The sequence below is a fragment of the Gavialis gangeticus genome, unplaced genomic scaffold, assembly GCF_001723915.1.
Source record: "Gavialis gangeticus isolate Ggan-Ray unplaced genomic scaffold, GavGan_comp1, whole genome shotgun sequence".
NCBI classification, from domain to species: Eukaryota; Metazoa; Chordata; order Crocodylia; family Gavialidae; genus Gavialis; species Gavialis gangeticus.
Genome location: NW_017729031.1, coordinates 32825250 through 32840681, shown reverse-complemented (window position 1 = coordinate 32840681; position 15432 = coordinate 32825250). Strand labels below are relative to the sequence as shown.

At 43.2% G+C, this 15432-nt stretch overlaps 1 protein-coding gene across 1 annotated transcript in view; it reads left to right on the top strand.

Moving 5' to 3' along the window:
• DIRC2 (disrupted in renal carcinoma 2) overlaps positions 1–15432 on the top strand; it is a gene marked incomplete at its 5' end in the record, with an annotated part of 117951 nt that overhangs the window by 35659 nt on the left and 66860 nt on the right. Inside the window, one exon of the mRNA XM_019522807.1 lies at positions 8568–8836. Coding sequence (XP_019378352.1) covers positions 8568–8836 — 269 coding nt within the window. The remainder of the gene's footprint in view (positions 1–8567; positions 8837–15432) is intronic.

Genomic DNA, 15432 nt, shown 5'->3' with positions numbered 1-15432 from the left:
AGCCGCTTTCCAGTGGAGGGACTGGGCTCTGAGCGGTGGGCCTGGGGTGGGCAGCTGCAGCAGCACTGGGAGGGGTGGCTATGGGGAATTTTGGGGTGACTATAGCCCCCCAACCTCCCGCAAGCACCACCTCTGCTTGGGGCACTCTGCTGCCTTTCCCTTGGGAGCCCTGCGTTGGCTGTGTATCCCCTGCCTGCCCTGTAGCACAGGGCTTCTGCAGCAAAGGCAGTAGAATGGAGTGCCCCAAGCAGGGTCTATAGCCACCCCTCCCAGCCCTGGCCCAGGCCCCTAGCCAGGAAGAGGCTGATGCCATCCCTGCCCCTGAGCTCACAGTGGGCAGCCCACACCAGCCCAGTGCACAAATCTGGGGGGTACATGCCCTCCCATGCCTCCCCTGGGGGTGCATGCAGTGGTGGGGAGCTGCCCCCCAGTGCCCCCTGGATGAGCTGTCAATGTCTCCATCCCGTTCCTGGCCCCGGGGTCGAATTCACTGCCAAGGCTGGGCAGCCCCTCACCATGGGGGCCTCAGTCTGCTCCGCCCCCAAACTTATCAGCGGGATGCTGCTCTTCACTCTGCCCTGCTGCATTTCTGTAAATTGGCTTGCGGATCGGTATCGGCCAATATGGCTGGCTAATTATCTGTGATCGGTATTGGCCAAGAAAATCTTTATCGGTGTACCCTGACTAATAATTATGTACATTTGTTTCTAGACTTCACAAGCAACCTTTTAAAGAATGTTTTATTGGGTTTTTTTATTTGTTTGTTTTTTGAGGGAGCTCTTCCAAGCTGTTAAATACAAAAATCTACCATCACTCTTTTCATTAACATTTTATCCCACAAAGTAAAATCATCAAATGGGGGGACATGTTGGTGTTGGAGGCAGACTATTCTTTCTTCCTGGTCTTGTGCAGACTTTCTCCTGTAGCATCTAATAACAGTCATATTGACGTCACCAGTCTGGTGCAGGAAATACGACAACTGACACATCAGAACAGACCGACCAGTCCTTGTCAGTTCTCTGAGAATGACCAATAACAGGATGTTTTAGAGGCATCAAAAAAATCTCAGAGTGCTTCTAATTTTGCAAGAAGCAGTGCTTCTTCCAGACCCTCCATTTGTGATTTAGCTCATTGGGGGCCAACCTTTTTGGCAGGCATGTCACAAATTGGCCCTGTACCCTCCCCAAGTGCTACTCTGATCCCCTTCCACCCAATCTGCTGCTGGGCTTTCTGCTGCCTGCCCTACCCTGGTGCTGTGCTCTCTCTCCTCTCTTCTCTCTACCATATGCCACGCAGAAAGGCTGCCCTTGTCACTCATGGTACATGTTTTGCAGGTTGTCCACCCCCGATAAGATTATGCCCTAAAGCATGGGGCTGTATAGCTTTTTGTAATTTAGCATCTTCTCATGTAACAGGAGGGATTATCCGATTTACATAAACGGCTAACGTTTTTCTTTTTAAATCATATTACACTGTTTTTTCTCCATAATACCCAATAACTTGGAGTTGTACGTGTCAATTCTAGCTTGTGTATGGGGCTAGCTATTGTGGACTGAAACTATTTTAGATTTGTCGCTTTCATATGGAAGCGTTCTTGTTCTTTAACTGGTGATGATAAAAGGGTGCTTGGGAACACTTACTTGACCTGCTCTGTCTCATTCCTGATTTTACTGCATCTCCTGGTGTCCTTTTCATGCTAAATCATCCCCCCCTATAAAACTTCTTTTACAACAGCCCTAACTCCAAAGCTGCCAATCATTTCTGCTGCCTTCCCTTTGTGTCATGTTTAGTCGGTAGCAATGTTGCTTACTTTGAGCATACAGCTACTCGGTTTATATTGGGCATTTCCAAATGTGCTCACGTTTAGTGACTTTGTCCTGTATTAGTGCTGCTTTAGAGGTAACTTTCCTTTACTGCTGGGTTTGTGAACATCTTGAACGACATTGGGCTGCTTTGTTCTGCTTTACCGCAGTGGCCTCCAAATCACAAATGCCGGGCGGGGGGGAGCTTTGATGTCACATGCCCCTATCTTTCAAACTTGGATAATGCTTAGACCAGAAAAAACATTCTCAAGTGTGACAGCTGTGATAGCTTACAATAACATGGCATTACGATGTGAGGATTTGAGTGAATTTGTCACTGTACTGTCAGGGGTCTCGCTGCACTGTTGTGTTGTTGCCTTTTAACTGTCAGGACGTCTGACAGAGATGTCAGTGTCTTGGCCCGATATTGCAGTGTTTGTTTCACTGCAGATCCTTGTCTCTCTCTTGGCAGGTTTTCAGTAATAACAGTTTCAAAGTAACTATCTTTTTCTTTCAATGGTTTAAACTTTGAAAGCAAAATCTATTGCTTTTCAGACTATTATATATACCACGAGTGAAAAGAGATGTGCAAATTCAGTGTCTGAAATTCTCTTTGGTCTTGATGGTGGTCATTTCAAAGTCTGATCATTCTTGAGTAATGTGATAGATTGTGATGAGGCCACAGTAGGCACAGGAGATGGGATGTGAGCTGAGTTGTAATGAAAACAGTAGACAGTACATTTATAAAAGTTTCTTACTTGACTGCTGCAGATGATGTACCATACAGTGGTTCAGGTTTACTGTGGGTTTCTTCCTGTGATACTTTTTTTGACTGAAAGAGGGAGAATCCCCTAAATTATCCCATACACCAGTGGCCTCATGCATCAAAAACAAACCAAAAAATCTTACCAACTTCAGTATTGAGGAGGCTCAAAGCCTGTGTTGCACAAATATATCAGTTTAATGAAAATATTGGATGACTTTCAATTTCCATACAAGTAAATCCTTTGGCAAGTTTGTTTCTAATACATGAACACATTGCTTTTTCCAGAGGCAAGTTTGCTTTCCAATTCCTTCACTGGAACTGGAAACATACTCTTCTGGACTATGGGTGCAGTATCTTTGAGCTACGCAAAGGACTAGATATCCTGCTTTTTAGTGAATTTATATTTCTACAAATCATGGCTATTATTTAGCTTCCTAGTTTTACCTTTACTTTTTTTATAGCTACATTTTTCCCCCAGAACCTTTAGCATGAGTCTGAAGAAAATTGCTATGCATCTCTCGGGATCTATTTAGTGAAAATTATAAGGTGTTTTTTTTTTTTTTCTTTAGGAAGCTGAAATCAATTCCCTCCTATCTCTAATAAATCTTTGAAAGTAGGGTGTGAATAGGATCCATGTTTTTTCATATTCTTTATTTCCTGGACAAGCAACTTAACCTTACCATGCATCACTTTCGGCATCTATAAAACAGGGGTTGTTATCTACTTACCTGGCTGCCATGTAGCGAGACAAAATCCATGAATGTTTGAGAGAGGCTTTTAAGATCCTCAAATGGAAGGTTTTCTTTTTTGTTTCTAACATGCTCTCCAAGTGCTGGCCACTGCAGAACCATGGAAAAGGCACCGTCTGTTCCAAATGAACTGTTTAGTGCAAATGAACGTGACTTGAATGATCCACTAGTTATGGTGAGCAAACAGCGTTCTGAGGGGGACGTAGGCCCTCGATGTCTGTCTGCAAAGTGAAAACTTTCATGAATAAAGCCCCTTCCAGAAATTGATTACACTTGTCCAACAGCAAAGATGGGAAGTAGCAAACTAATAATTCCCATTGCACATTCCTCAACAAGCGTGGATAGCAGCGAGACCGTCAAGAAGCTTGTCAGGATCTTGCTTCTGCCGCTTGGGGCTATAAACAGCAGCATGAAGAGGTGGCAGGGATCTCTTTCTACACCCACATGGCTTCTGGAAGGGACGGGCTACTAACACTGGCATACCCCATCACATGGTTCTCCTCCCTCCCAGGGACCAGGCATAGTGGAGACTTAAATTTAACAGAACATTTGTTAATGACTAAGAAAATGGGCCCCACAGTCATGTCCCAGAGGTGTAACTTGGGGCAGGCTGCCTCCCTGCGCTGTCTCTGGACCATTTTTGCACTAGACAGCTACTTAGCAAGAAACTGGTATGTTTTTTTCAAAGCCTATAACTGTTTCTCCATTCCCAGCCTTGTGTTAATTCACAGTTCTGACTAAAAACTGTGACCTTGATGAATTTGAAGGGGCTTTCTCCCCCATCATCTAGAGGGATGTATCTAGATATCTGTAGATCTCTACAGATGTATCTAGATCTCTCTCTCTCATATAATATATAATAGAGAGAGAGATAGTTATAGATATTTTAATTCAATTCCAGTAAGTCAGCCCCAGGTAGGACAAGTCACCTTCCCCCGGCCCCACACACACATGCACACACTTATTTCTCATCCATAATATAAAGTTAAGGCTCTCTTCATTTGAAAATGCTGTCATTATCTATCAATGAAAAACCATTCAAGAGGCATCAATCGTTGTTTTAACACGGTAAGAAAAGCTTGTGTAACACTTGCAAAGCTTAAAAATGGCAGAACGAAGCTAGCTCATTTTCTGAAGAACTTCCTTTTGGGGCTGAGACCAAGTGTGAAAAAATTCAGCCTGAAAGGAAATTAAAATAAAATGAAGTATAACAGGATGTGAATGGAAAACCCTTATCAGTCTTACCTTGAGTATCAGCACCAATCTCAGAAATGTTTCTCCTATGCAGTCGGTTTGTTTTCTCTTGCCTGATTTAGCCGGTGATATAATTTCATTGTTTCTAACACTGCAAACACTTTATTGATGACCTGTGATGCTTCAGTTGTGATGGCAATGACGAAAATCAATCAAGGAAGCACAGGCTTAGTCTAAAGACTTAAATGTGAACTAGCATCCCCTGGGAAGTAGTAAAAGTGCAATAGCTTGAGTTATTTAAAACTAGACTTAATAAAGACTTGGGAAATGGATGGACAGAGGATAACTACTCAGTCCAATAGCGTCTGTTGTCATGTACAGATTCTTTCTTGTAGTGTATCTTGCCAACTTATGACTGCGTGCTGAGAGCGAATTTGTAGCGATTTCCCATGACCTATCTGTAGTAGTTAGGTTTTCCCTATGTATACCTCTTTACAAACGCACCAGTTCCAGGAGGCTGTGGGCCATTATTCTTACTATCGAAATGATAAAACCTGTGTCACTTCCTAAATGAAAGAGCATAGTGTTTTTAGCAGAGAATTCAGGAGTCAAAATACAGATTTCAAATTCAGCACCCAGCTTCACTAGCCAAGGGACAAGATGCTTCATAAAGGCTCCCAAATATAGGTCTCTAACATGGCTGTCAAGAGGGTTAGGCTGGCACTTAATTACCTCCCTTTTTAAGTCAAGTATGTAGTAAACCGTTATTTCATTAGTTCATGCTGAATACCTTATGTTAACTTTTTCTTTCGTACTTCCTTTTTCTTGATTGTGACTGAAACAAACTCACACTCTTGGGATATTCTCTGTTTGAACTCAGTACTTCAACATTACCTTATACTGGAAAATAATTAGCTGAATATTGGAAAAGCAATGTGTAAATCTGAAAGCAGAGCGCAGCTGAGTGTAGAATCGATCAAAATTCAACTGTTATTCTGCCAGCTCTTAAAAATGTTTTCCATCTGGGTTCAGCAGTGGACTGAAGTCTTGCTATTCTTGCCTTTTATACAAAAGATGACTTGTATTACAGAATCAAACTTAAATTACAGTGCAAAAAAACACAGTTGCTCTTTGCTCCTTTTGGATAGCAGTACCCAAGAGAAAATGGGGAAATAACGGGAACAAATGCTTCTAATCTTGGAGCAATTTTTAGCACAGATGATGGTGTGTAAGAAAGAGATCTGATAGTCTTTTAGCCTGAAATCTACTTCAGTGATAACAAGACATTGTAACAAACAGCAAAAGGCAGCAATACCGGTTTTGTTCATATTTCTCTCTGTCAGCTGTATTAGCTGCTACATATGTCTCCCGGAGTAGTAGATTACTAAATGCACTCAACCACATTTTTGAGAATCTCCTTTTCTGTCTCCCTTGAGAGATGAGCTAAAGATACATAGAGGAACAAATGAAAATAATATCCTTTCCAGGAAAAGTTGCTTAATTCAAGCCAGTATATCAATGAGGGATAAAATAAGGATCAGAACACAACTATATGCACAGATATTTGATGCGGGAGAACACTAGAAGCCCATGCTGGTCTGACAGTAAAGGTTTGACATTTAAAAAAACTAAAATATTTGTGGCTTGCAAAATGGGGATTGTAAAATAGCTGTAAAAGATGAGGCCATACAGTACAGTGTCATTAGGCTCAACTGCTGACAGCAGTATGAACAGACTTCGCTTGCCATAGCCAAAAAGTCAGTCAACACAGACATCGCACCAAACTGGAAAGGGAAGGAGATGGCACAGGGAGAAAAAAATAAATAAAAGAAACGTATGAAGAGGCAAAAGATAATATACTAATTTTAAAAAATGATTTTTTCACCTCTGCATTTGCTTGCTGAAGGTGTCTCCTAGTTATGAATGCAGATCATAGGGCTTTGCAAAGATAGAAGTTTGATCAAGATGATCTGAGCTCCAAGACTAATTTCATATATAATAAGTACCTATCATTTCTCTACCCCCCCCCCCAAATTTATGAACTCGTTTTGCAAGATTTTCCAGTTTAAAGTATGGTGCCATCTATGCTTACCTTCCCCCAGAGCCTGCAGAAAAGACTGTTGTATCGTGTCCTGACAATGGTGTGCATCCCTGGAAAACTTTATAAAATGAGGGCATTCAGATTAGAACAATAGTTTTCTAATAGTACAAGTGCAGAGAGATGTTAACATACGTCTACACTGCAGAGGTTTTGTGGGAACAGAATTTCCTTAACGTCCTATCATAAGGCGGTAATTTACATTTATTTTAGTGCCTTTCATCCCAAAGCAGGTTAATGTCAGTAATCTTTAAAAACATAGAAATGAACTCTGCTGTAAAGAGGACCTTTCTTCCTTTTTCCATATTTTAAATAACCTGGCACTGTAACTAAACACCACAAGTGGTTAGGTCCACTTTTTGCAGCCTGCTCAAAGATAGCATGCCGTTTCTGAAAACTGTACTGGAGCATTATTTTACTACTGGTTTAAGAAAATTGGAAACCCCCTTTAAGTTGTAACAAAGTTGATCTGTTCTTAGCGTGTGGTTATTTGTCGAGGAAATCAGGAAAAGAGGTACAGCAGAGCATTACAAAAGGAGAATGGGTTCACTGCTAGTTTCAAAGCAGATAACCTTCCTTAGATTTAATGGAGGTAAAATTATGTCCTTTAAGTAGTAAGTCAATAAAATGTTTCCTTCCTATGGTGTGTAGTGGTGTGCATGGTGGTTTGAGTTTCTTTTGATTTGGATTGGATTCTCTTAATGTGACATTTCTTGTAAGTTTACATAATACCAATCACTTCAAGCCAAAGTGGAATGAGAGGCATCGATTTCTTCTCGGTAAATTGTTAATTTTATAAACAATCTGTCAACTTTCCCTTCAAATAATTTTCCTTCCTGAAGTTTAAAGGCTTCTGCCATGCTGTATGTTGCTTAGCCATGTGTGGCTTGAAACATTGCCTAACTACTAATGCATCCTGGCTCTTATTTTCCCAGCTTCTAGACCATGGACTTTTGGCTCTGACAACAAGAGTCTTGCAGAAGTAACAATGGGTTCCCATTGCACTGAAAAAATAAATACGGTTTGAAGTCACCTCCACCCCCATCTTAACGCACAAAGGAGTATATTCACTTCAGAGGGCTAAGAATATTTTGACTGACTAACTTGGTAGCTTATCCGTGGCTGCTTTTTAGATCTGCAGTATTTATAAATTCCAGAGGGTCTTAGCACCTCAAGTCTGATTACATTTGGAAAGGTTGCAGTGAAAGACTTCTGGCTGGATTCCATGTTTATAAGAGGCTTCAGAAACTCCTCTGTGTGTGCGTCGATCGTAGGAGTGTTGGATAGATGTTTGCAGTGACTAAAGTGCTTGGGATTAATCTCTCTATTTTAATTGCCAGCCTTCGTCTGTTAAAGCTTGGTGAGCATGCACAGGAAGTAAAATCCTACTTGTTACCTGGTTGTGTCTATAGTTTGTTGAGGGTAGCCAAATAGCTGAATAAGTAAGGAGTAGCTTACTCCAGAAACACTCAGGGCTCAACCTCATCTTCTTTAGACAAGTACACTCCCGTTAGAGGGTAAATGAAAATAAATGGTTCAATGGAAATATGCGAAACACTTTGTTTCAATTTTGATCCCAATGGAACTTGTTCCTACTTAAGGAATCAAGCTTAAAAGGTTTGACTGTCAGTAAAGCCCTTTTTGCATGTATATTCTAATATGATACCCTCCCCTCAAACTCTGTAATCTAAACCATTCATTCCTTCTTTAAAGATAATGTTGGTGTCTCCATTTGTTCCAGTGCTAATAAGAAAAAAGTCAACCCAAATTGTTCAAATGAGACTGATCTTGTTTCTTTTAGTAAAGTGTTCTTTGTCCACTAATAATTTCTTTCTTTTTTGTCATCTCTTATGGAATTACACGTTTTAGTGCTCTCTCTCAAGCATTCTGTGTCTTGCATAATGTCTAAGTAAAGCAGTTATTATGTAAATGTTTGCATATTCTTTTCTCTCTTCTAGACTGATTCATGGAGGGCAGCTGTTAAACGGATTGGCAGGTCCCACTGTGATGAATGCTGCTCCATTTCTCTCCACTACATGGTTTTCTCCAGATGAGCGTGCCACTGCAACAGCTATTGCATCCATGCTCAGCTACCTTGGTGCAGCATGTGCTTTTCTTGTGGGACCTTTGGTAGTTCCATCTCCTAATGGAACATCACATCTTCCACTTGCCTCGGAAAGTAGCACGGAGCATATCAAGGACCGCATTGAAGCTGTCTTGTATGCAGGTATGGTAAAACTTCAGTATCTGACGTGCTACTAGTATGTGATAACTACTACCCTCTAGTGGCTGGCCTGCCGATTAAAATGGGCTTCTCCAGCAGTTGTCTGTCCTGAGCAGCAGAATCCAGAGGTACAGGAGTTAAATTGAATCCCATGTGACATGCATGAGTGTTACCCAACTGAGCTGTCTTTCTGAATGTGGACACTAATTCTTTCTAAACGCAGCATGTAGTCTAGCAGCTTGTATCTCATTTTTCTAGGAAAACTGCCTTTAGCTAGAGCTTTGCATTTTGGTGCAGAACATCCAGACCTTGCGGAACTTGAACAGTAAACCTCTTAACACTCACTCATGTGTTGCTGTATCATTAACTGTGGTGGTAGAAATCCACTAATCTTTCAGCACTTGAGTTCTCGTTTGTGGAAAATCAGTCCTCACGTAGGGCGTAACTGTGTAAAAGGTTTTCCAAAGCGACTGATTGATAAGTATTAAAGACCATAACATTGGTATAAAAAAATCTCTTGATTTTAGTTTTTAACCAGAAAGTACATACCTCCCTTCTTCATACACAGGCATAATAGTTATTATGTAGGAACAATAATTTACCGAATAATACTCATTTATGAGCATTACAGTTATAAAACACTAGCTTTTATTTACCCAGGCTTTTTCTTGCAGTGTTTTCTTTAGCAAGCCAGGTAATTTCTCAGGTTCTTCAAGAAACTTATTCTAGTCATGTTCAGCAGCAAAGCCTTTTCTTTAAAGATGTGTTAAGTCCTAGTTTAAGGAACTTGGGCTTGATTCTCAGCCAGCATATGCTGGCATAGTTCCATTAACTTAAGTGGAGCCCCAGCATAGCATATCAGCTAAGAATTTGGGCATGTATTCTTTCTGGAGTGCATCAAGATAGGTTACTGGCTCTTCCTTTTGGTTTAAAAATTTCAAAAAGGTATCTAAAGTTTTAATAGTATCTATATCTATAAGTGTGTGTGTGCATGTGCATACGCATGCCATACAGTTTATATAAGCATGCATACTAAATCCTGTTGGCTCTTTGCAATGTTCTGTGCCTGTCCATTCTTAATGTGACAACATTTCTTTTAGGTTAATAATCATTGGAGTTGATTATTCAATACTGAAGTTGCATTACTCAGTGGGTAGCAGACTTTACCTTTCCTTTTGAGCAACCCACTTTTTCCTAGACCGCACATACCTAAAGAGCAGGAAAGCAGATTTTTGGCTTGCAGCCTCTTTTAGAGGCAGATCCAACATTGCATGCCATGGCAGTTCAAAGTGATGGTCAGCGAGAAAGGAATGCAGATGAATATCTTTGTTAATAGTACTGCAATTCAGCATGTGTTTGGGGAGCAATAGATGAAATGGAAATAAACCTCTAGTGACTAGAGGAGGAGTGTGCAGAGAGTAAGATGCATAACAAAGGCTTGAAATGGAAGCAAAATGGGTTTAGATTGGACGTGAGAAAAAACTTCACCATTTGAATAGTGAGGTAATACAACAGTACAATAGACTATTTAGAGAAGTTGTTGGAAACTTTTTCATTGCAACTTTTCACGAAGAATTTAGGTAAGCTTTGGTCCGAGATCATGTAAGAACAGCAGTGTCTAGAGCGTCCTGGGAAGAGCAACACTGGGAAGCCCAGGACAGCCCCACACACCTGTTGCTTAGAGCTCTGGAGAACACTTCTGCAGCCCAGAGCAGGTGGAAATTGGAGAGGACTGTACTCAGCTGCAGGAGAACGAAGCAGATCTCTACAACTGGCTTAGTTACAAAAGAAGATCACAGGAGCTGGGATGAGTTGATGGAAGGGATAGGACTCCCTTTCTGTCATCTTTTTCCTTCAGTGAGGATATGTGATGTCTAAAGGTGCATTTTTGCAGGTTATAGTGCAAAGTGGAGGGTTGCAAGTTCTCCCTTGCCACATAGGCCAAGGAAGGATTTTCTTTTCTTTTCTCTTTCTATGGGCGTCAGGGTTCTGTTTTTTTTTCTTGTTTTTTTTTCCTCTTCCTTAGAAGCATTGGGTGTTGGCTGCAGCCAAGACTGAGAATTTTGACTAGAGCATGTTAATGATCCCCAAAAACCTAGCAGTTCCTAGTTGAAGGGCTTTGCTCCTATGCTCAGGGTCAGAACAAACACCACCCTTTGTATAACGAGGGAATTTTACCCCACAGTCAGATTGATGTGGGATGGAGTTGCCTTCTCACAGGGTGGGATTCGCCAGGGGGTGACAATGGTGTGGTGGTGTTGCAGCATGCCAGCGTGACATGAGGGTGGCCTGTGCAAAGCACCTACACAAGTGTGAAGGGGGGAGCTCCTGGCTTGTGGGGCTACCATAGTGGGTGGCCAGGGAGGAAGTGTCACATGATGCACTGTGCAGCATGTGCCTGGGCTGCATGTAGCCGGGGTCACACAAGTTGGACAGCCCTGTGTTAGATGGACATTTGTTTAGAATGGTTCGGATAGGGATGATCTTCCCTTGAGCAAGGGGCTGGGCTAAGTGATGCCCTGGGGTCCCTTCTAGCCCTGATTTTCTCTGGCACTATAAAGAGTGCACGTATTAAGTAGGTCCTGTGAATTAGAGGACACTGGCTTGAGATTCATAGATTGTAAGGGGCTGGAAGGGACCTCAAAAGGTCATCAGGTCCAGCCCCCTGCACCAAGCAGGAAAAATGACAGTGAGGTGACTGTCCAGTCTTCTCTTAAAGTTTTCCAGGGTCAGAAATTGGACCCCCTCTGGAGGGAGCTTATTCCACAGTCTGGGCACCCGGACTGAAGAAGATTTTCCTAATGTTGAGGAAAGTATAATATTTACTCCCTTAAGCAGTTTTGGGTGTCCAGCCACAGCGGAAGTCTTGCTTCTCCTACCCACGTAGACCAGCAATCTGTGCATTTTTCTTCTTCCGGTGGGGAGGATTTCCTGAGCATATTCTTCAGAAAATCGTATGCGGGCTTTTGGTGGCTAAGCTAAGAGATGCATGCATTGAGGCCAATGGCTTGGTGTGCACCAGCTGTTTAAAAGGCGCTCCACATTCATTTTGCCGGACCCACAACTCGGCACGGCTCTAGAGAAGCAATCTGTGTGAAGAATTTAACAGTAGGTAGAATAAATCCTCCACATTCCTAGGATGGGAAAGATTTTTAGAAGAGTATATCCATCATATCAGTGGGTGGTATTGTCACAGGTGCAGATGTGCTGCATAGCATTTCTCAAATTTCCTGGGAGAAATATGGCATAAGGCAGCTGTAAGTTGTTATTTTCTTCCACACACTTTTAAACAGGAGCTGGCGTCCTCTGGTAACTACACCTGTTGTGTGGGTGATGTGTCACATGAGGTGAGACTTGCTCCTAAATTTTAGCTCTTTTGTACCACTCGATCAGTGAAAAGGAGGTGGACCCTGTATGGTGCTGGCCAGCAGAGGGTTGCCCTTTTGATGGGGAAACTCTCAACTAATTTAAAATGGGCAGAGCTGGTCTGAGAGATGATCTCCATATCAAATCCCAGTAGAGCACAGGATGTATGTGATGTGAGCAGGAGTGGGATGAGATGAGGCCTTCTACCAAACTGGGGAACTGTAACTTGTTCCCTCTTGGGTGTGCCCTCCTTCTGGATTGCATTTTCTTGTACCAAGTGGAGCTCAGAAGTGAGAGCTAATTACTCCTGGTGTGTAATTAGTTTCTCTGTAGCCCTCTATGTCTGCAGACGTCAAACACCTTGCAGAGGTAGTTAGTATTTTTCTTCCCATTTAACAGATGGTGGGGAAACAAAGCAGCCAGGGTCTTGTCGTGGATCACATGGGCACCTAATAACAGTAAGAGTTGAACCCGAGTCTCCCAGCCCCCTGTTTTTCTGCCAATCCACCGAACTGTCTCACAGCATCTTGCTTGAAAACACACTGCAAAAAGGGCCAATTTAACTTGTTGCTGGACACCCACCTTAGTCTTAGCTGCCTTCCTGTTTGCTGTTGGGTATAACATTAAATAAATAGCTTCTGAAAATTAGGTGTCAATTTTTAGATCACTGTAATAATACAAGTTGCTAATTTGGGATGAGTGACATGCAAGCTTGTTCTTTTCCCCAAGACTTTGTCTGACAGTGGATGAGGCCGTGATTATACATAAACCCAATTTACAATCTTTCTCTGAACCTTGTTCCATTCCCTCTCCATTGTAATATATTGTAGCTTTTTTGTCTCAAGCAGGCTGAATTATCACCGCATCCTCATCACCTGTGCATACCACATTGATTCACAACTAGAACAGTGGGGACATTATAGAAGACGATTCAGCTGTATCATTTGAACTGCTTGGAGAAACTGGCATTGCGCTTAGCTCTGAGCAGAGCTGTTTGTTACTATCCTTGCCATCAAATTTAAAGTCATTGCATTTATTTGAAAAAACTAAGACTCTTCCCTTACTGTCTAACTGTTCAGGGCAGGATTTTTAAGGCATCTAAGGTACAAGATATACCCTTTTAAGAGGAGAAGGACCTTGCATCAAGGAGACTTGTACCTCGTGAACATAAAGCTTTTTCCCTTTCCGATGTTGAGATTACTCATCCAGTAGGGTGCCTACTTTCATGGCTAAGCTGGAGACACCTCTCTACTTTGACGTTTCCAGATCATTATGGCATGGTGCCCAGATTGCTTTCATGAGGCATTTCACATTCACTCCTCAGCAAAAGACATACGGCATCTGTACTCAGCATAGTATTTCCTACACCTTAGTTTATGTTGGCTGTTCTTGCGCCCTCTCCTTGTTTCAAGTGCTTTGATGGATCTGATCAGCATTTGTTGAAAGAGCTGTCAAGTCAGTCGGTTACTGCTGAAGAAATCTTTTCTCTGAGCCTGCAATTCCTCGGTCCTTATAGGGCATCCCTTATTTTACCTCTTTCCACGACTTTCTTTAATTCTGTTTTGCAGTTAAAAACAAGCTAGTGAACTTGGCCTCCATTTGTATTTAGTCTTTGGAGTCTAATCTAGCAAATAATGGGAGTTACAAAGGTGAGCTATTCCTCTGTTCTCAGACCTCATGGTGGGGGCAGCCCCCCGTCTGCACTCTGGCCTGTAAGAAACTCCCCGTAGATGTCTGATGGATGGAGATACTAGTGTGGTGCATGCGGAGCTAAGCAGGCATGAGGTTCCTTTTGCCCCTTACTAGTAGTGGCTATTTTTGGTTCAGTTCCGAAGTGAGCTCTGCCCTTTTTTATGTATAGGTCGATGCCCACAAAGTAGATTCATTATCATAGGAGGTGCAATGTGAGGAAGATATTATGGGTTGCAAGGAAACGCCACTGGGACTGTTACCAGTAACAATAAGTAACAAAGGAACTGAATGCAGTAGAGCCATTTGAGTCCAGGTGCTTCACAACCTACTTCATTCACAGCAAATGGACATGCCTTGCAGCGGTTACCTGTGCTTGCATGTGACTCTCTGCTGGTGGATTAAACCCTCATGTTCACAGTCTAGCCCTACAAACTGTCTACTGTGCTACTGTACTTTCAGACTAGATATTTTTCAGTGAAAAGAGCTTGAGGTGTAACCCTCAAGTTGCCCCGGGTGAACACCTTTATTAAAACGTTTCTGTGTTTCTCAGAAATGCTAATTTTAAGAAAAGTCTTTTCTCTTAGTCATCCATGTTCCACATTCTCAGTTTTTACTGATTTTTCTCTTGTTTCTTTTTAAGTCATTTGGTTTTTACTGATTTACACCCATTTTTCAGTTCAGATCCCCTGGCCCATTCCCCACTCATGCCAGTTAACGGGGATTTGAACCGAAAAATGGGTGATGCCAGTAAACCAAAAGCACTGCTGTGCCGGTTACCTGAGACACAGACTTCCAGCCAGGTGCAGGGGGCGGTGGCTGCGGCTACATGCGGGGGGTGGTGGTGGCGGCCATGCGGGGGCCAGAGTAGGGTGTCTGGGGGTACAGGACTCCAGGCTCTGACCCTGAGCAGAGTGGGACAGGCTGTGGGAACTGCTCCTGGGGTGCACAGAACCAAGCTGTACCCCAGCACCTCTGGCTTTGGCCCTGTGCTGGGAGCTGAGAGCCCCAGGCAGGGGTGGGGCGGGGGGCAGGCAGGAGAGCCCAGTGCTGCACCTGGCAGCTCCACATGGGACTGAAGCCACTGCCTGGGTGTGCAAAGCTCCTGGTTCTGACCCCAGGCGGGGCAGAACTGGCCGCTGGAATCACTCTCAGGGCAGGTGGCTCTGAGCTGCACCTGCCCCGGGCACTGAGAGCTGCAAGCCCCAAGCGCTGGGAAGAGCCTGATGCCACCACCGGCCCCAGCCTGCAGCAGTAGCTTGCTCTCATAGATCTGAGGGCATGTACCCCCTGGGAAAAGCTCAGCACAGCCCTGCAGCCCTCCTGGGAATGCTTAACAGTAAGAGCCACACCCCTGTTCCCTGCACCCACTGACAGCTCCCCCCGCTTTGCTCCCTGCTGCAGCCCTGGGAACAGCTGACGTGCTGCACTGCACTCCTCCCCCTGCCCCTTCCCTAGTCCCAGCCTTACTCCCTTCCTGATTGGCAATTCCCCCCGCCCCCCGGTTAAACCATTTGGTTTTTTTTCATTTTTTTTCTTCTCTT